This window comes from Osmerus mordax, chromosome 4 (genome assembly GCF_038355195.1).
Source record: "Osmerus mordax isolate fOsmMor3 chromosome 4, fOsmMor3.pri, whole genome shotgun sequence".
NCBI lineage: Eukaryota > Metazoa > Chordata > Actinopteri > Osmeriformes > Osmeridae > Osmerus > Osmerus mordax.
The window spans coordinates 3,453,763-3,473,361 of NC_090053.1; the positions used below are offsets into that span (position 1 = coordinate 3,453,763).

Here is a 19,599-nt window from a genome sequence, read left to right on the forward strand (position 1 = left end):
GATGGAAAAAAGAGAGAGAGAGACAGAGAGCTTTAGTATAAACACTTTAGAAAGGCCTATCCCAGTCTAAAAATGTAAATTGTATGTACCAGAGTAAAACATTATCATATAGATACCAAACATATAGAGACTAGGGAAAGGAAGGGTAATTAACAACAATAAAGTTATGATATGAATATGATTATAATTAATAAAGATTTTCACTGTACAGCAAATTGTAGTTCACTGTTGTGTCATTTATTTGCATTTACTTTGTGGTTGCCTTTTGGATTTTTATTAGACTTGATTTGAATTTCCAGAAATTCTATTGCTGTTGTTCATGTTAATGTTAACTATTAATGCCTTCAATGCAGTGAAGAAAACTATATGACAACAATATTGTTTAATGCAACGGATGTGTTGAGCTATGCAAGCGGGCCGCAAAGTGGAAAAGGTTGGCTATGGCTGGCCTGGAGATCCTCTTCTGCTGGGGAGTCTGAGGATCTGCAACATTTAACAGAGAGTCAAGCCTAAAATATGACCCATTGTCACTGAAAGCTGTAAGTGACGCAATACGACGTGTGTATGTCTTTAAGAGAACCTCCATCTGCTATTAGTGAACTCAATTCAAACTCTACTTCCGCCTCCCTTTGGTTGTTGTTTGGTTTCGTTTTCCTGCATTTCACCCAGCGCAAGGTTGGTGTTTATCGCAACATAACCCTACAACTATGGGAAACAATAGTAGCGGGACTTTGGAGAAAACGACACACGAATCATTTTTATGCCCTTTGTGCCATAATGTCTATCGAAATCCGTTTACGTTGAAGTGCAGACATTGTTTTTGCAAGGGCTGCATTGGGGAGCTGTGGAGCGATTCTGCAAACGGACCGTACTATTGTCCAGAGTGTCAAGATGAATACAGAACACTACCGTTTGAGAGAGAAACAGTGAAGCCTCTCAAACCTGTTTGGCAGAGGTTTAAAGGCAGCAAATCTTCAGGTAAGAACGGCGAATGTAAAGACATGTATTACAGTTCATATTACATCTCTTGAAAGTAGTGGTCGCTTATGAAGGTCAAAGTCTAAGTTAGTTTAGCGTATTGCAACAAAGCTTTTTATTGATTGGTTGATGTACATTTTTTATCTCGAGATAACGCTAACATTCTATCTCCATAACATGTCCTCACAAGGCCTTATCAACAATGAGGAAGTAATTGTTCTTGACGTAGTCAGCGGAAAACCTGTCAAGGATTCACCCCACTCCTCCCTCTCCAAGTGTCTCCTGGGCAAGCGAGCAGCCAGTTCGCCTGCACCAGGCCAACCCAGTGACAGCAAGAGAGTGTCCATGGGCTCTCAGGGACCAACAGGTGACGGAGAGAGACCCACCACCTCATCCTCGGTCATTCTCGGCAGGGCTCCTCGCTCTGGGCCATCTAGACCATCCTCTGAGCTATCAGATGGCAGTTCCTCCATGTCCACAATCTCACAAACTGTCTCCAGAGCCTTGACACCAACAGACGAGCCCCCAAAAACTACGTCCTTCCCAGCAGAGCATCTCGTGCTGGATAACCCTGAAGACGCCACCGCACCCCTGAGGAAAAACATCCGTCCTGTGAAGGAATCGACCATATCTGTCTTTGAAACAAAGTCCACAGCTGCCCCTCCTGTCTGCACCATCCTCTCTGCAGTGAAGACTCCTACTGTGAAAGACAACGTCTCGAGATCTGTAATGGATGCCCCCAGACAGATCAACGAAACCCCTTCACCTCCGACCGCCACCAGCTCCCCAGTCCGCCCCAGTCTGCCTTCCGGCGTGGGCCCTGTGCCTTGCCACTACTGCCCCAGCCCCAGGCACCAGCAGCCTGCAGTGAAGACATGCCTGATGTGTGGGGCCTCCATGTGTGCAGAACACCTGCGGCCACACCTTGAGTCTCAGGTCTTCCAGAGCCACACCCTGGTGCCCCCCATAGAGGACATCTCCACCTGGAAGTGTCTCGAGCACCAGGAAATGACCCGTATCTACTGCCGGCAGTGTGCCGTGTGTGTGTGCACCGTATGCACGGTTATCGGGGCGCACCGTCAACACTCCTGCATCAGCATCAGAGAGGCTGAGACGGAGCTCAGGGTGAGAACATTGATGACGCTGTCGTTTAGCATGTCATGAAAATAATAAAAAAAATATTGCTTGCGCAAGGTATCAATGTTTGTTTTGGGTTTTGTTTTCTGTAGGAAAAACTGAAAGAAGAGATGGTGAAACTGCAGGTAGCAGAACATGCTTTACAGAGCAGAGTGACTGAGCTGACTGAGAAGAAACTGTCTTTCCAGGTAAGAGACCTGGGAGTCCCCTGACCAGACCCCCTGACCACCGAAGAAAGGCGGGGGGGGGGGGCGCACACCATGCACAACCCCAAATCAAATGTGGTTGTGTGTGTGTGTGTTTACATGTCTACGTGTGTATGGTGTGCGTGTTCTTGCGTGTGTGTGTTCACATGTCTGTGTTTATGATCTCGCGTCTGAGTGTGTATGGTGTGTGCGCTCTCACATCTACGTGCGTGTGTGTTTTCCCAGGCGGTGCTGAGGGGGGCACGTGCGGCCGTGCAGCAGCAGTATGGAACCATGCGGGAGGCTCTGGAGCAGGAGGAGCAGCAGGCCCTGCTCTGCGTGTCCCAGGAGGAGAGCAGGGCTGTGGGGGGCCTGGAGGGCCAGCTGGCCCTGCTCCGGGACAGCCTGACCACCGTGCAGCGGGGGCTGCATGCCCTGGAGGGCCTGGCTGACGCCACAGGGGTGGCACGTGTGCAGGAGCAAGCCTTCATCCTGGTGAGACCGCACTCTCGAACAACGTTACAGCGAAATGACCTTGAGGCATTGTGTGTGTGTGTGTAGATCAACTTACTATGATATGGCTATGATAGGGTATGGGGATCAGTGTTTCCCCTTGGATTTTTTTCTGGGGGGGATGAAGTTGAAAGTTGCATGACAAGCCCCACAAGGCAGTGTGATATGGCTGGCAGCATGAACAGGTAGCCTAGCAAGAGAAGGTAACCATATTCTATGTGTTTAATATGCGGGCCGCCCCTCCAAAACAATGGTAGGGGAAACACTGGGTAGAGCTCAGTGGTAGAGCATGTGACTGCAGGTCAAGAGGTCCTAGGTTGAAATCCTCCCCCATGTACGTCGCTTTGGATAAAAATGTCTGAATGAACACCTTACTGTTCTTAATGTGTCTTTTAAAGCTTGTTTGTTATTTCCAACAGGAATACAGCAAGGTAACCAAAAGGTAAGACATTTTTATGAATATAAACTCTTTTATCGCATGATATGGGAATTAAGAATATGGGAAAAGTGTGACGCAATCAAAACAAAAAAGAGTAGTAAATTGAGCCTAAGTCACGATAAACCAAACCGTCGTAGCAGGATGGCGTGGACAGTCACAGGAAATCCTCATTTAATCTCTTATGTAATGTCCACCAGCTTCTCTCGAGAATGACTCTCTAATCTCTTCATCATTCAGATGAGACGGGGGAAACACAGATAAACATGCCTCACAAGCTTGTTCAGCACCCAGATGCTTTACTGCTAAGATTTGTTGTGGTGTTAGGAAAGCCTAGAAAAAGGTGAAATTGGCTGAATACTTGCAATACAGTGGACTGTTTACAATACTAATACAAGCACAAGTAACACATTGCACTGTTGCAGATCCACATGCAACACAAGTTAACTACTTTCAATGTAGACTTCAAACCCTCTCTCCTTACCATCCACATTTTTATCCCTCCTCCCCCCTCAATCCCTCACATCTCCCTCCCTCCCTCCCTTCCACTAACTCCTCCTCTCCTCCCTCCCTTCCACTAACTCCTCCTCTCCTCCCTCCCTTCCACTAACTCCTCCTCTCCTCCCTCCCTTCCACTAACTCCTCCTCTCCTCCCTCCCTTCCACTAACTCCTCCTCTCCTCCCTCCCTTCCACTAACTCCTCCTCTCCTCCCTGCCTTCCACTAACTCCTCCTCTCCTCCCTCCCTTCCACTAACTCCTCCTCTCCTCCCTGCTTTCCACTAACTCCTCCTCTCCTCCCTGCCTTCCACTAACTCCTCCTCTCCTCCCTCCCTTCCACTAACTCCTCCTCTCCTCCCTGCCTTCCACTAACTCCTCCTCTCCTCCCTCCCTTCCACTAACTCCTCCTCTCCTCCCTCCCTTCCAATAACTCCTCCTCTCCTCCCTCCCTTCCACTAACTCCTCCTCTCCTCCCTGCCTTCCACTAACTCCTCCTCTCCTCCCTCCCTTCCACTAACTCCTCCTCTCCTCCCTCCCTTCCAATAACTCCTCCTCTCCTCCCTCCCTTCCACTAACTCCTCCTCTCCTCCCTGCCTTCCACTAACTCCTCCTCTCCTCCCTCCCTTCCACTAACTCCTCCTCTCCTCCCTCCCTTCCACTAACTCCTCCTCTCCTCCCTGCCTTCCACTAACTCCTCCTCTCCTCCCTCCCTTCCACTAACTCCTCCTCTCCTCCCTCCCTTCCAATAACTCCTCCTCTCCTCCCTCCCTTCCACTAACTCCTCCTCTCCTCCCTCCCTTCCACTAACTCCTCCTCTCCTCCTGCAGTGTGGATGAGGGCCAGGTGAGTGTGGATGAGTTCCAGCCTCCCGAGGAGGTGAACAGAGCCCGCCTGGCCAGCCTGCAGCAGTGGACAGAGAGGAGACTAGACTCTGTGGTCATCTCCTTACCAGACCGAGACCCCTTCAGACTCCTCTGTAAGTAGTCCAGAGACCCCCTTATAGTCACTTGCTCACTCACAACCCCATTCACATCAATGGAGCTGAAGAGGAGAGTGTCCTGTGTTGAGTTCCTCGGTGTGGATGGTGTGGTTGTAAATGATAATGAATCTCGTTGTTGAATCACCTACTCACTCTCTCAGCAGCTCCTGGTTTACACTAGTTTCTTTTTCTGTGTGTGTGTGTGTGCGTGCAGATGGAATCAGTCCTTCTCTTGACCCTAACACAGCCCACCCTAAGCTGCTGTTGTCTGAGGAGAACAGGAAAGTGGTCTACACAGAGGCTCCGCAGGCCTGTCGGGAGCAGGAGGCTCGATTTAGCACGTTCCCCCAGGTTCTGGCCTCCCGGGCCCTGGAAAAGGGCCGCTGGTACTGGGAGGTGGATGTGCCAGGCCAGCTGGGCCGGTGGAAGGTAGGAGTCAGCGAGGGGCGTATTGAGCGGAAGGGCCAGAAGGACAGCTGTCGTATGGGCTTCAACTCCTTTTCCTGGTGCCTGGTGAGCGAGAAGGGGAAGATTGAGGCCCTGCACGACAAGGTGAACGTTTCTGTCGACACAGGGGAGCTCCAGAGACTGGGAGTGTTCCTGGACTATGAGGACGGAAGCCTGTCGTTTTACAGAGTGGCAGAAGGGGGCGCAATGACCCTTCTGCATCGATTCCAGCAGAGGTTCACAGCACCACTTTACCCTGCCTTGGCGGTGTCCAAGACCCGCTTAACCATCTCTGATCTGTTCCATACACCTCCATCTCGTTAGCGGTTGGAGTTAGCACTGGACCATATTTTTTATGTATTCGGTGCGACTTTTAAAAACATTTATAATCCATTTTATAATCTTATACTGTTCTATTTGATAATGACTGTTCTTGCCAACGTACATACAAAATTGTTTTAAAGATTTTTTTAAGACCACAATTTTAAGTGACCTGACTTTATATTTTTAAGACAACAATTCTGTATTTTTTCCGAGTGGAGGATGCCATAGAACTGTACCCACACGTAACAATAGGGGGCAGTGTTAGTAAAATATTTAATTTCACTTGTAGTCACTTCTTACTCTCTGTCTAAGAGTGTCATGTTGAACGTGAATCTCAACGCAACGCAATGTCTTTTTACCTTTTGCATCCAAGACAATAAAGAAGTGTAAAATTTGCATATGTCCCAACGCTTATTTTTGGAGGCTTACCTTGTAATTCATTAGAAACAGGTGTTTGTGTACCTTTGTGAAGGCCGCTGTCTTTTTCTGTTACCAAGGGATCAGGCAACAGGTGCCAACTTTGCACTTGTCTTTGTAAGATCTTGGGGGTTGGTGTACACACACTAAGAGCTTGTCCCTTGGCTCTTCGACACTTGCAAGTGCATTTCCTCTGCCAAAACTTCAAGTGGACATGTTTTCAAAGTTAAAAAAACGAATTAAACTTAATGTAATTCCTAGCAGGTGCGCCGGGCTGCCATGACAACAATTTCACGGTCACAGTTAAGCATTTGAGTCTCCGTCCAAGTGTAGTGGAAGTCTTTCCCTCTCCCCCTTTCTCATGTTTCTCACTCTCTCTCTCTCCCTTGATCTCTCTCTGGCTCCCTCTCTCACTTTCTCCCTCTCACTGTCCCCTCTCTCTCTTCTCCCTCCAGCCGCTCAGTCTGCCATACGAGGCCGAGATGCCAGAAATGTCTCACAGGGAGAGCTTTAAGTGAGAGGATAATTAAATCCCACTCTCTCTGTCAGTCTCCTGGTCAGTGGGACTGTTCAGCCCCATCTCTGCTCTCCTGGCCTCTCCCAGCTCCTTGTCCTTGGTGAAGCTCGCTGGGATCTGTCAAACAGCGCGGCCATCGTTACTGTCGGCCTGTCAGCCTTGTTAGATGGCAGATGTTGGAAGGAACCGTTTGAGGGGAAGGGGAATTCACAAAGTATGTCAGTAAGGTTGTCTAACCTAGTGACTGTAAGATAGGGACAAGCCATGGATCTGAAATGTGAATTATTTCCACAAAAGGGTAATTACTTTTTAATTTACCACTTCAAGAGCCTGCTGGTTGTGCATGCATCCTGTTGTGCCCGAAAGAACATCTGCTCTTTTTCATTTAATGTTCTTTTTCAAAAACAGGAACCACTGAGAAAGAACTAATTTGTCAGTGTTGCCTACAAGTCAAACAGTTGCGGGTTGTTTGCTACTCTTGTTAATATCGTTGTGGCACAATGCCATCAGCAAATCCATGAAACTGTTACTTTTCATATGGATTGTTCACTTCCTGTGTCCTCACTCCAAAGCCAGCACGTCACAATGGCACCATTCAGTTCCTACTCTTCACCTGTCGCGAGCTGGGAGATGACGTTCAACCCAAAGGTTGAGCCAGGTGTTAATGAGCTTCGTGGTCATTTGATGTGTTGCTCATTAAAGGGAATGTGGCTGTTAGACTGAGGTCAGGACCTCATTCACTCCGCATTGTGTCACGCTGCCAGGGAAACGTAATAAGCACATATTCTAAGATGTTGTATCCAGGGGTCTGACTGTACACTGTCGTTCCCTAGTTACTTCTGTATACCTATACTTACAGAACCTTTCAAGATGGCAACAGGTCCAGTGGATATCTTCTGACACTGACAAATATACGTACCAGTCCAGAAGGATGCTAGTGGTCACCACACTCTACAATAGTGGGATTAGGGTTTGTTCATTCTATCCTTGTCTTACTGTACATCTATTTACATTACATTTACATTGTCATTTATCAGACGCTCTTATCCAGAGCGACTTACAGTAAGTACAGGGACATTCCCCCGAGGCAAGTAGGGTGAAGTGCCTTGCCCAAGGACGCAAAGTCATTTGGCACAGCCGGTAATCGAACTGGCAACCTTCAGATTACTATCCCGATTCCCTCACCGCTCAGCCACCTGACTCCCTGTTTGAAGGCTTAAATGTTCTGTGAGGCATGTGTTGCACACACACACAGAGGGCTCTCTCTCTCCCAGCATGATGATGTAGCCGATCGCTCCCACGGACCCAGCGGCTGCAGATAGGGACATTGTCTAGCCGTCAGTCTGTGACCCTGGACTGACCCTGAGCGGTGCCCGTCCCTGCTGTACGTGGGCCTCTTCCGGCCGCTGTCATGGTAACACGACGCGGGATCAGGTGAGCATCTGGAGCGTCACATGATCCTCAGTCTCTTATCACCCGCCCGCTTTTTACGTAAGAGAATCAATTTGCAGTGTGGCTGTCTCCCGACTTTCGATTCCCAGCCCGACTCCCTCACCGCTCAGCCATCTGACTCCTGTTGAGTGTTTTCTATTGAGTGTGGTGGAAAGTTCAGTAAATTCAGTCAGATGAAAACTCTGGAACGTTTGGTCACTGCATCCTCTGTTTTCATGGATCTGACCTTTCCCAGCAGCTTTATCGGTCAAGTCAACCATTAATACATCAGCTCATTGAGATTAGGAGGAAGCCGCGGAGAGGCAGGGCATCAATTTCCAACTGTCTCCCTCAGCTCTAGTGTCTTGCTGCTTCTGACTCACTCTCACTCTATCCCTCCCTAACTCCTTCACTCTCTCACCGCTATCCCTCCATAACTCCTTCACTCTCTCACCGCTATCCCTCCATAACTCCTTCACTCTCTCACCGCTATCCCTCCATAACTCCTTCACTCTCTCACCGCTATCCCTCCATAACTCCTTCACTCTCTCACCGCTATCCCTCCATAACTCCTTCACTCTCTCACCGCTATCCCTCCATAACTCCTTCACTCTCTCACCGCTATCCCTCCATAACTCCTTCACTCTCTCACTCTATCCCTCCATAACTCCTTCACTCTCTCACTCTATCCCTCCATAACTCCTTCACTCTATCCCTCCAGAACTCTTTCACTCTCTGAATGACAGCAGCTCTGTGCAGGCTGGTCTTTCTCTAATGTTGGTGTCTGTTCTCCCAATTGACCTGTTCTTCCTCTTCTCTTGTGGCTGACATCAAGTATCGCTCTGACGTCTAAACTAGTTGCTGATGAAGTCCTTCGAGCTCTAATCCCGTTGCTGGCCGGTCTGATCGTTGATTGAGAGGGAAAATCAGGCTTCAATGTTCTTGGGACTGTCTGTGATGAAGCTACAATCTGGTATTCTGTTCCTCTACATTTCGGTTCACCCTGTTGGTTTAATGGTGCATGCAAGTAGAGATCTAAGTCCTTGTTCAATAAACCTCTGTCAGTCATCTGATCTGCTCCACAGACAGCTTCCCAGCACAGATACTCATCCTCATCTCTTGGATTTAAGGGTGACACCGCCGGAAGATTAAATCTCCAAAGAAACACACACTTGCAGTGGTCGTTTAATGGATATGTGAGAGATGGGGAATGTCCTTCATCCTTTTCTGTCTGCGTTTCATGTCTAGTTATTAAAACCTTCCAGATTTACATTTAGTCATTTAGCAGACGCTCTTATCCAGAGCGACTTACAGTAAGTACAGGGACATTCTCCCCGAGGCAAGTAGGGTGAAGTGCCTTGCCCAAGGACACAATGTCATTTTGCACGGCCGGGAATCGAACCAACAACCTTCTGATTAATTGCCCGACTCCCTAACCGCTCAGCCATCTGATCCCCTACAGATTGAATTAAAGTGTGCTTATGTCGTTCCAAAACGAATATTTGCCTATGGTGAGAGTGAATGTGTGTTCTGTGAGTCAATGTGTTTGCATTGTGTGTGTGTTTTAATTTATTTTATTTTGTTATGCTTGGTCATTGCACTGGTTCACACAGAAACCTTTCACCAGAAACATTTTCACCACAGACTTGGGGGTCATATTTGCTGACATATCTGAGTTTGATCGGCCTTCTAGCCTACTGTACACACAGTCAAAATGACACCCAGGAAGGTCTCCCATCAAAATAGTCTGGGACTAACATTTAGGGATGCCTTTCACCCCAGAAAGGAGCACTTGGCATTTTCAGCTCCTTAGTAGGACCGGGTAGAAGTGAGGGAGGCCACGGAAGGGGCCTCTTAAGTCCGTAGTGCTTTTGAACACATCAGTCCAGCATGCTCCTTTCTGGTACAGTAGAATGAATGAGATTCAGGGTCCTTTTCAAGAGATTATTCTCCTTCCTACTGTAATTTCCCTGGGTGTTTGATGTTGCCGCCACCTCCCCCCCACACACACATACACACACACACACATGCACTCGTACACAGACTGAGCCATTTGGAGGCTTTTATGTTTACGCTGAAAGGGAAGGTTCAGGATTGGCAAGGTAACGAAAGTGGAAATGCTGGATGGGGAATATGGCGTATAGAAGGGATGAATGCTATCGAATGTTAGGGACTGTATTTTCAGGTGCAGGGCAGTAAGCTTTTTTGCACATTTTGACAGTAATTTGAAATGGACAATGGATGAGAATAAAATAGGTCCGTCAGTTTGGCACATACAAGAATAGAACTGCAGAACATCACAGGCACACTCTTCTAAACAGTGTGGTGTATGAAATGCAGGTCAGCATTTCAATGTTTCCCAGGTGATTTAGCTATTTCACACCTGGTATTACTGCTTAAGCATCACAGGCCTCTTGGTGTTCTTCAGTGGCTGTAATTGGTGTGAGCAGCAGTGAATTCATAGGAAACATTTGAGTGTGAAAACATCTGAACTTGTTACTTGTCTTGCATGTGTGGGTGGGCCTGCTACTAAGATCCTGTAGGGTTTATTGGAGTGTGGACCTCTGAATGACCTCCTCTTTGTCTCACTTTACTCTGTTTCACCCCCCCTTTCATCTCTCTCTCTCTCTCTCTCTCTCTCTCTCTCTCTCTCTATCTCTCTCTATCTGTTTCTAGCTCTCTCTCTTCCAGGTGGTCCTTGAGCTGTTTCTCAACTGAGTCATTCAGATATCAGATTGTGTTTCCCAATGAATATGCCACTTCCTCCCCGAGGCAACACACGGTTCACACCTGAACGCACTCAGGATTTGCATCCCTCCTTCCGTCCTTCCTTCCTTCCTTTCTTCCTCCTATTATCTGCAGGCTCCAAACACTGAGGATTACCAGAGATAATAAACTAGCAACTGTCAACAGACAGAACAAACTGGAGCTAAGATGCAGAGAGATTTTGCCAGCGAGGTAGTGAGTGGGCGTTGTGGCGCCACAGTACGTCTAATCACCAGGACGGTGTGTGCTCGACCAGCGCTGTGCAGCGCTCTCAGGGGAGGCAGGGGATGAGATTGGCTTCGTGACGCCCTCAGTGACAGTTTGTTCCAGATGAACGCATCCAGAGACAGCCTCTGACGGGGCCAAGTGTTAAAGGAAGTTGGCATCATTTTTTTATACGATTTTGATTTCCCTGAAGAAAGGTCATGTTATCACGGTGATGAGAAAAGCAATCTGGGATCCACTCCTCTCTCGGTGAGAGAAACAGCGTAACTATCTGTCCCTTTGCTTCTTGTCAATTTAACGACTGGTTAGTAGGGCCCTGTCAGTAGGGCCCTGTACAAATCAATGGCATCCTTTACATGAGAACATCTTAATGACACGAGTCTCACAGAACCTGAGGGTTATATTTAACAGCCACAGTGAAGTTGATCTCTACCTTCTTTGGGGAGCTATATGTACATGGTTCAAAGCTGAGATCCAAACATTGTCTCGGTGTGGCTGGTCAGGTGTCCCCATTTGAACCCTTTTGAAACATTTAGCTCAGAACATCTGTGTATCCTATCTTTAGAGGAGTCTGACATCTCAGAGCTGCAAAGCATGGCCCTTTGCTACGCTTTAGATGCGGTGAGTGCACATCAAATCATCACTGATGCTGAATAAATGTGACCCACGATCAATTTCATCCTCCTCTCATTTTTCCAAGAGGTGGAAGGTGTCGGGATGGGAGCTGAAAAATCATCCGGTGTGAAGCCTAACTGAGAGAAGTCCGGCTGGGGTCACCGAAGCGTCGACCAGCTAATCTCTCTCCCGGTCCTAGACCAGGCACAGCCCTGCTCAGTCATTCTCTTTCATCATAGGCAACAAGGTCAGACTCCACTCTAATCTAACTCTCTATCTATTCAAATGTATTTTCCATCCAAGCGGAACTCCCCACCTCCCTCCCCCATCTCCCCAGTCCCCAACCCGGGCAGTACACTTGAGGTGCACCAGGCACTGATTGAAGATTTCTTATGGAACTTCACAGCCTTTTCTCCTGATTAACAGAAAGACTGACAGAACAGCGTTTCCCAAGTTGGCTGTATCAAAGTGTTAGCTCTGTGGATTCACTGCATGAGGCATAGCACACTCCCACCACGGTTATTTATGGTTGACTTTCCCTCAGTGATGCAATGTTCTTAATGCTAGTCGCTGCTAGTAACTAAGACATTGAATCTTTACAATAGGTGATGATCTATTACAGTGAGTCTCTAGTGGAGATGACCTGGCAACAATATCTCAGCTGGCAAATGATTTACCTTGGTAATCAGCCATTTCCTCCAGGGTTCCATAAACATGACCAGGTTATAACAAATCCCAGGATGTGGTCACACTGTAAACGCAGTATACATGTAGGTGCAAACAGTGTTGTTGACCGATGATCCAATTGTCAATGTGTAAATGAGAGACAATATTTCCCAGACTACCGCGCTATAATGCCCATAGGACTCATACAATGTGCTGGCAAAAGTTGACTTTCCTTCTCATTTTTTATAAGTAGGAATGTCGCTGTACTCAAATGTAGGCTACTTTGTGCACAATACAGTTTGCTATCTGCTAGACATTTGTTACTTAAGGTTATCACAGTTATCTAACATGGCTAAAAAGCCAATGGAATTAGCAGCACTTCCTGATAACTGATATCTATTGTTGATAACAAGCTTGGCCCACAAGGAGAATTAATAAGCCAGCTGTTTGCTAAAAGTTTTGTTGTTGTCTGATAGCAGAGACATATTAACATCCTTCACAACTGCTCCGATTTACCCTTACGTTTTTTTCTTTGATCTTCTCTCTATCAGATTTGCAACTCACATCGGGGCAATAATCATGAAAAATGAATGATGTTTCACACATTTATACATGTAATTATCTCGTTTTCGTAACGCTCTCTTAAACTCAAATCCAGGAACATGATCAGGCATTGTCTTAAAATAGCCTCCTTTGCACTTTGCAGTGGAAAAGCTGAAATGTACTTATACACGAAAAATGTGCCATTAAAGGACTACAATTTGAGTGAGAACTGTTTGTTTTGATACAACAATTTAAACATGCCAAGCCATTAGAAACTCCTGAGGGAGACATTCCCTCTTGGATATATACAACAACTTTCATTTTGTTGTTATGTGCAATGACAATAAAAGGCATTCATACAAAATGTTTTGTATAAATTATAAGATGACAACATCCTATCATGATTCACGTTGTTGGAGTCAGATGGCTGAGCGGTTAGGGAATTGGGCTAGTAATCTTAAGGTTGCCAGTTCGATTCCCGGCCGTGCAAAATGACGTTGTGTCCTTAGACAAGGCACTTCACATGCTTTGAATTTATGTTCAAATGACAACAAAGAAAGTATGATACAAAGAAAGTATTCTTGTCAATATTGTGCTCTAAATTTCTCCTTTCTAATCAGTCTCAGCAAAGGAGATTAGTCGCCCTATTAATTTTGAGCTAACTGCGATGACAATTACAGTTTTTCTCGATTGGTTTCACACATTTTCTGAATGCATACCTCATACTCTCAGAACTCTACACACAAATCAAAAAAACACACACACAATGGGCAAAACCCCTCACTTCTCCTGCAAAAGTAAACTTAACATTCAAAACAATGTTATTTAATCTCAAAATGGTATTTTGTTTTCAAATGACAAACACAAACCATCATATAAATAGACATTTATAAGAACCATTTGAACACTGATGTGCTCAATGTAAAACACTATGATGAATGGAAAACACTTCTTTTTCATTCATCATAGTGAGTTAGGCCTTTTTTTGTTCAGTGTTACATTTACTACAGACAGTACATACATAAAAGTGTGATGTAAAATATTTGAGAATATTGTTTTTATACTCAGAACACAGAAATACACGGTAACAAATATATTTTACATATATGTACACAGTGTACATCCCAACCAACACAAAGTTGCACATACAGTGGTTTACATACAAAACAACAGAATAATTTACTGTATAGTGTATACAGTTACATTATTATTATTTTTCTTTGTATTTGCCGTAATGTTATGGCGTTATTTTCTAGGACCATGTTCATGATTTCAGTTTCCTGTTCAGGAGACAGAAAACGTTCCCGACCACCTTGTGTTGGTAATCTTTCAGTTCTGCCAAACAAATAGTAAAATACTGTAAATACTGTGTAGGAATACAAAGTAGGAATACATTTTCCAAATACTTGAAACATACTTTATTTTACAGTCCTACAGAACAGTCCACAGGCAATACTGTACTACTGTACTCATTGAGTACTGTATTGATATGCAGTAGGCCTACTGCAATTTTGTAGTGAGAGTAGATTTCTTATCTATGCTCATTTCGGAAAGTCCGGATGATGGATGCTACAGTGTACCTGGTCAAATTTGCCTGTACTCTTTGCCCAGCCTCCCTCATTGTTAGACCATGGTTGACTACATGGTCAACCAAAGCGGCTCGGATCTCATCAGAGATTATGGTACTTGGCCTTCCCCATCCCCGTCCTCCATGTCCTCCTCCTCTTACTCTCACTCCTCTGTCTCTGTTTCCAATGTTGGCATCCATTGCTCAAAGAACAACAGAAAAGGTCACCTGTTGCCCTTTTATGCTAAAGCTCTGATTGCTAATTGTAAAACTGTGTGACAGGTGTTTGTCCATGCGATGAGTCAGTGTGCGTATTTGAATGGCAGTGTGTTCTTTGTGAAAACAAAAGATTTTCTTCATGAAAATTGTGCCAAATGCAGAGAATTGTGTGTAGTGTTTTGAAAAAAGTGTGTTTTAGAACTGCAATTTGAGTGTAAAGCAGGAATTGTGTTTGTAGTTTTGCAGAATTGGTTCATGGGGTTGGTGCATGAGTTACATGTTGTGGTCATTGTGTCTCAAGTACCAGTATTTGTGTGTAAGCAATTGAGAAAAACTGTAAATCATTATGCAATTTTATCTCCAGGTTTGAAAGGAGAATAATTATGAATCCAAAAGTAAAGGATGAGGCAGGGGAATGATTAACTCTGGCTTTTGGATGGAACCCAGGGGGACAGGTCCTGGGTTCACAGTACAAACACCAACCACAGGCAGAACAGACAGAAAAATAAGCAGTCACACGGACATCTGAAAGCTACACTTGACCTTTAATACCTCTAACTTCAGAGCCAACCAAAGATAGAATGCTAGTGATCACCAGTAGATTGGCAATGAAATGATTCTAATGATTGAGCCTCTGTCATTTACAACCCTGTAGAAGCTGACCGCAAAATAGCATGCTCCCTTCCCCTCACACACACACACACACAGATAGATAGATGTGATATATACAAATCCACACCACCTGTGGATATGTCACTGAGAAAGTCCAATGAAGTCATAATGGGAGTCTGCTTTCCAAATAGGATGAGCAGCTTGGGGAGGGAACTAGGAGAGCATTGCAGGGTGTATATTGGATTAAGGATCGGATAAGGATAGGTGACTCCACCTGTGTATGTGGCAGGGGGGTGGATCTCCCCCCCCCCCCACTGTTCTCCCTTCCCGCTGTTTGTCAACGGCTCCTCATCAATGCCCAGTCAGATGGGATTATTGGCCCTCTGTTCCTTTATGCCTGACACTCAAACTCGCTCCCTGAGGAAGACTACCATCTCCCATCAGTCTCGTTGTTACAATAATCGACTAACCTTTTCCCTCTCCCTCGCGACAAAACGTCAGCCCTTCGAGTCAACACAAATGCGTTTACAATTTGGCTCTGACACCACAAATCCAGTCCCTCCTTTCAACGCTCGTCTGTGGGAGTCACACAGGGATTGAGGCTCCCCAAACTGAATCTCTCCCAAGATGTTTGTGCATTACCTCTGCGCAAGCACAGAGAGAAAAATCCATTCAATGCCAGCGCATGTGAGGATTAGGGTAGCAAAGCCACCTCTCACTCTCCCAACCGGGTCCTGTGCTGCTCATCACTAGATGGTCGCCATAGGGAGATGTTGGCGCAGGGAGATGTTGTGGAGTGGAAGAGGAGCGTGTGGGAAGACGTCTCAGGTGGCTGAGCGGTTAGGGAATTGGGCTAGTAATCTGAAGGTTGCCTGTTCGATTCCCGGCCGTGCCAAATGACGTTGTGTCCTTGGGCAAGGCATTTCACCCTACTTGCCTCGGGGGAATGTCCCTGTACTTACTGTAAGTCGCTCTGGATAAGAGCGTCTGCTAAATGAATAAATGTAAATGTCTCACAGGATTAGTCAGTAAGGTTGGACGTGGTTGGATGCAGTTCTGTAACAAGCTTCTATCATCCCAGGCTTCTATGTGACTGTATACATCTCAGCCGTCTTCACCAATGACACCCTGACACCATTTAGGACTGTCTTGGTCTCTCTAAGCCCTTTCATCTCACTCACTTTCTCACTGCATAAATTATGTGTTTGTTGTGGGAGGAAGGCAAGAGTTAACTTGAATTCTAAAAAGGGACAATTGGTTGGTCCATAATGGAGTGGCCAGTGCTATGTTTTTTGTAATGTAGAATTGGATTGTTTAATTGGATTAGGCTGCATGCAGGAGGCTGGATGGTGTTTCTGTATGACGGTAAAGCACATTTTCCACAGTATACTCTGCTGTGCCAAAAGATAAGATTTCTTATGAGAAAAATAAAACGAAGATCTCCTCTGAAAAAGTTTGTAGTTTATGACTAGTCTTAATCCATGTCTGAGAATCTGGGCCTAGATCATTTATTGATAAAGGATAAGGATGCATTTTAAGATATAGACTAACTACAGCGACGTTTGTCTAATTTACCTAATCTTTGATCAACAACAGCCTGTAAGACATTCATAAGGACAACAAAATAAATAAAAAATACAAAAGTAATAAACCTTGCATTGTTTTGATGGTTACGACCATTCTATATATTACGGTAGAAGTTCGTTTTACCTTCGCTGTCGTGCACACTTTTCATTACGGTAAGTGCGTACAACTGTAGGATTCTCTCGATTTCAAGACTGTTTGAGAACCTAAAGAGAACATCGTTGTGAATTGCATGTTCGCGTCTACCCACTCGTTTGTTACTGTCTACGAGTGAAAGAAAACTATCTGGATTGTCGCATTCCCGTAGCATATTGTAAGTAGGCTACCCACATACTTCTTTAGTGGGATTTTATTCTGTTCAGTCGTTCTTTGCGTTTCATTGTATTTCTCTTAATAAATAGATCCCTGCGTCTTAAGGCAGATGATTCCGTTCTGTTTCTTAAATGTCAGAATATTCAGAACAACAATAAGCGTTCAACAGCCATACTCTTAAAACATGTTTTGAACAGCTGCTGCAGCCAGCCTACTGTGTCGGAATTTATGACGAACATGTGGAATTATTTAATGTTATCAACAAAATAACTTCAAAGACAAACAATGCTATAATTTATGTATTTATGATCAAATACTGCCTATAAAGGCTGACTGTAGCAGCAAGACTCAGAATGACAGTTGCTTGTGGTCAATTTCTTGTGAAATCTTTTTAACACTTCTCATTCATTCATGTAATTAATAAGTGTTCGTTTTACTACAGTTATTAGTGGTTTCACAAGAAAATCGACATGTGCTCACCCACTACTTTGGTCAGGCATTCACTTCATGCGTAACATGAGCCATAAACAAGCAGAAACGTGACAATGAAACATGTTTTAGATTGATGCACTGGTAGCAACAATAGCCTATTTGAAGATTGCCATGCCATGAAAACGTTGTCTTTATTTTGCAATGAAGCCACGGAGAAAGTTATTTTTAGGTCTGCTGTAGTGTATTATTTCAAGTCAATCTTTGATTTAAACTCCGCTACCAACAAACCGCTTTCAAAACAATGCTATGCCAGTCCTTAATTAAACCCGTAATACATTTGATGTAATAATTACACCTTCTTTTCCTCTTTTCGTCCTCCTACTGGCTGATTTTGTTTGTTAAACTTAATTTAATCAAAGTAGAATTAAGAACATAACACTGTCGTTGCTTCTTTTTTATGTATGTATATATGTATGTATGTGTGTATGGATGGATGGATTTAATATTTTCCCAACACTAACTCAACTGTTATGTAAAAGTTCCCCGAAGGACATAAATTAACGTTCTTTCCATTGCACTGCCTAAGGGCAGTGAGCCCTTTTCAGGAGAAATGGTCCATTGCCAGTTAGACATGTTATCATCCCTCCTGCAGATGGAGGAAAGGGCAGTAACGGGGTAGTGACGGGGTATGTGTGGTTCGTCTACCTCTGTATTCAGGAGTCCTAACTAATTTTTTTTGTGTTTTAACGGCCATGTAGTTAGCCAAGTCTAGCAGTGGTGGCTATTTATATTGTTTTCAAATTAAATGCTTGTTTGTTTATGCTAGTTGGACATCACTCCATTTGAAGGCCATTGAAATCACACCTGAGGGGTAGGGGGTGTCACCTCATGACCATGCTGTCCCGGTCTGTAGAAGCGTGTTAATGCAGTGCGGTTGACATTTCAGTGAACATGGCTTCAGCCCTGTGGGGACTCAGTGTAGCCTACTATTAGCATAGGAAATCGTTGCAGAATCTTGCCTGTCTGTATTGCACAAATATGTGTTTTCCCTCAACTGAATCTTTTCTCCACTGATTCGTGTGTTTGCAAAGGTTTCATCCCATAGTTCATGTATGTTTGCTAGGAATTATGAGCCAATAGGGATTTCTCTCAGCTAAGGCCATATTTGACCGTATTTCATCATGTAAACAAAGGCAGAAGAAGGTACTTGCTAAATGGTCAACTTGGCAGCTGAAAACATTCTAGCTGATTTTTGTCTGAAACAAATGTTATGTCGAAGACAGAGCTTTGGGACATGTTTAATTTTCCTGCAAGCAACCCTGCAAATGGTTTTGCCCTCTTTGTTTGTGTTTCCCATAATTAAAACATAATAACTACAGCAGCACTTTTCTCTAATCATACACTGATCAGGAGTCAGCATGACACATGTGCACTGTGTGTGGGGGGGGGGGGGGCTCTAATTAGCGAAGGAAGAGGAAGTATGGAGGTGAGATGGAGGTGTGCTTCCATGGAGATGATGTGCGTGGGGTGGACGAAGAGGGGTGGCGGTCATGGCTCTTGTCACAGCAGCGGGCGCAGGGTTTGTGTCAGCGTCAGGGCCCGTGTAGCGTCAGGGCAGCGGGCGCAGGGTTTGTGTCAGCGTCAGGGTCCGTGTAGCGTCAGGGTTTGTGTCAGCGTCAGGGCCCGTGTAGCGTCAGGGTCCGTGTAGCGTCAGGGTCCGTGTAGCGTCAGGGTCCGTGTAGCGTCAGGGCCCGTGTAGCGTCAGGGTCCGGGTAGCGTCAGGGTCCGTGTAGCGTCAGGGTCCGTGTAGCGTCAGGGTCCGTGTTAGCGTTAGGGCAGTACTTCTCCTGCTCCTCTCTCACCTCGTTGTGCTTGTTAAGATTAACAAGGCCAACGTTGATTGCGTTCTCTAGCTGCTCGACGTTTCTCGACATAGAGACAGGAATCTGAAACGGTGGCAGAGTTAGTCGAGGTTCAGAAGCTGGCTCCTCTTGGTGAAGCTAGTGATTTCCCCCCCCTCCTCCCCCCCTCCCCCCCACTCTCACTGCAAGCTGCGTGGCACAACCAGATGGTGACCCCCTTCTCTGGATTTAACCCCTTTGCGACTCGCTCACTCACTTTCACCGGGCACTGCAGAAAGCTTCCTGTTTCTGAAAAGTACACTGAAAACGATGTGAAATGTCCTGTGTTTGAGG

At 45.5% G+C, this 19,599-nt stretch overlaps 2 protein-coding genes across 2 annotated transcripts in view; both read left to right on the top strand.

Moving 5' to 3' along the window:
* Window positions 1-677: 677 nt before the first annotated feature.
* On the top strand, window positions 678-5,894 carry si:dkey-29p10.4 (tripartite motif-containing protein 14). The gene is made up of 7 exons (XM_067234946.1): window positions 678-978; window positions 1,169-2,103; window positions 2,208-2,303; window positions 2,547-2,795; window positions 3,233-3,255; window positions 4,576-4,724; window positions 4,942-5,894. The coding sequence occupies exons 1-7, from the start codon at window positions 708-710 to the stop codon at window positions 5,496-5,498; spliced, it is 2,280 nt and encodes a 759-aa protein (XP_067091047.1). The 5' UTR covers window positions 678-707; the 3' UTR covers window positions 5,499-5,894.
* A 10,967-nt stretch (window positions 5,895-16,861) lies between these two features.
* Window positions 16,862-19,599, top strand: part of tp53i11b (tumor protein p53 inducible protein 11b) — a 28,089-nt gene continuing 25,351 nt past the window's right edge. The window contains exon 1 of the mRNA XM_067233874.1: window positions 16,862-16,973. The gene's annotated coding sequence lies outside the window, so the exon portion shown is untranslated. The remainder of the gene's footprint in view (window positions 16,974-19,599) is intronic.

What these genes read in the sequence shown, in the direction of transcription:
- si:dkey-29p10.4 (XM_067234946.1), top strand. Translation starts at nt 708, where the DNA reads ATGGGAAACAATAGTAGCGGGACTTTGGAGAAAACGACACACGAATCA. An exon ending in AGGCTGAGACGGAGCTCAGG is followed by an intron (nt 2,104 to 2,207) that starts GTGAGAACATTG and finishes TGTTTTCTGTAG; the next exon opens with GAAAAACTGAAAGAAGAGAT. An exon ending in AGACCCCTTCAGACTCCTCT is followed by an intron (nt 4,725 to 4,941) that starts GTAAGTAGTCCA and finishes GTGTGCGTGCAG; the next exon opens with ATGGAATCAGTCCTTCTCTT.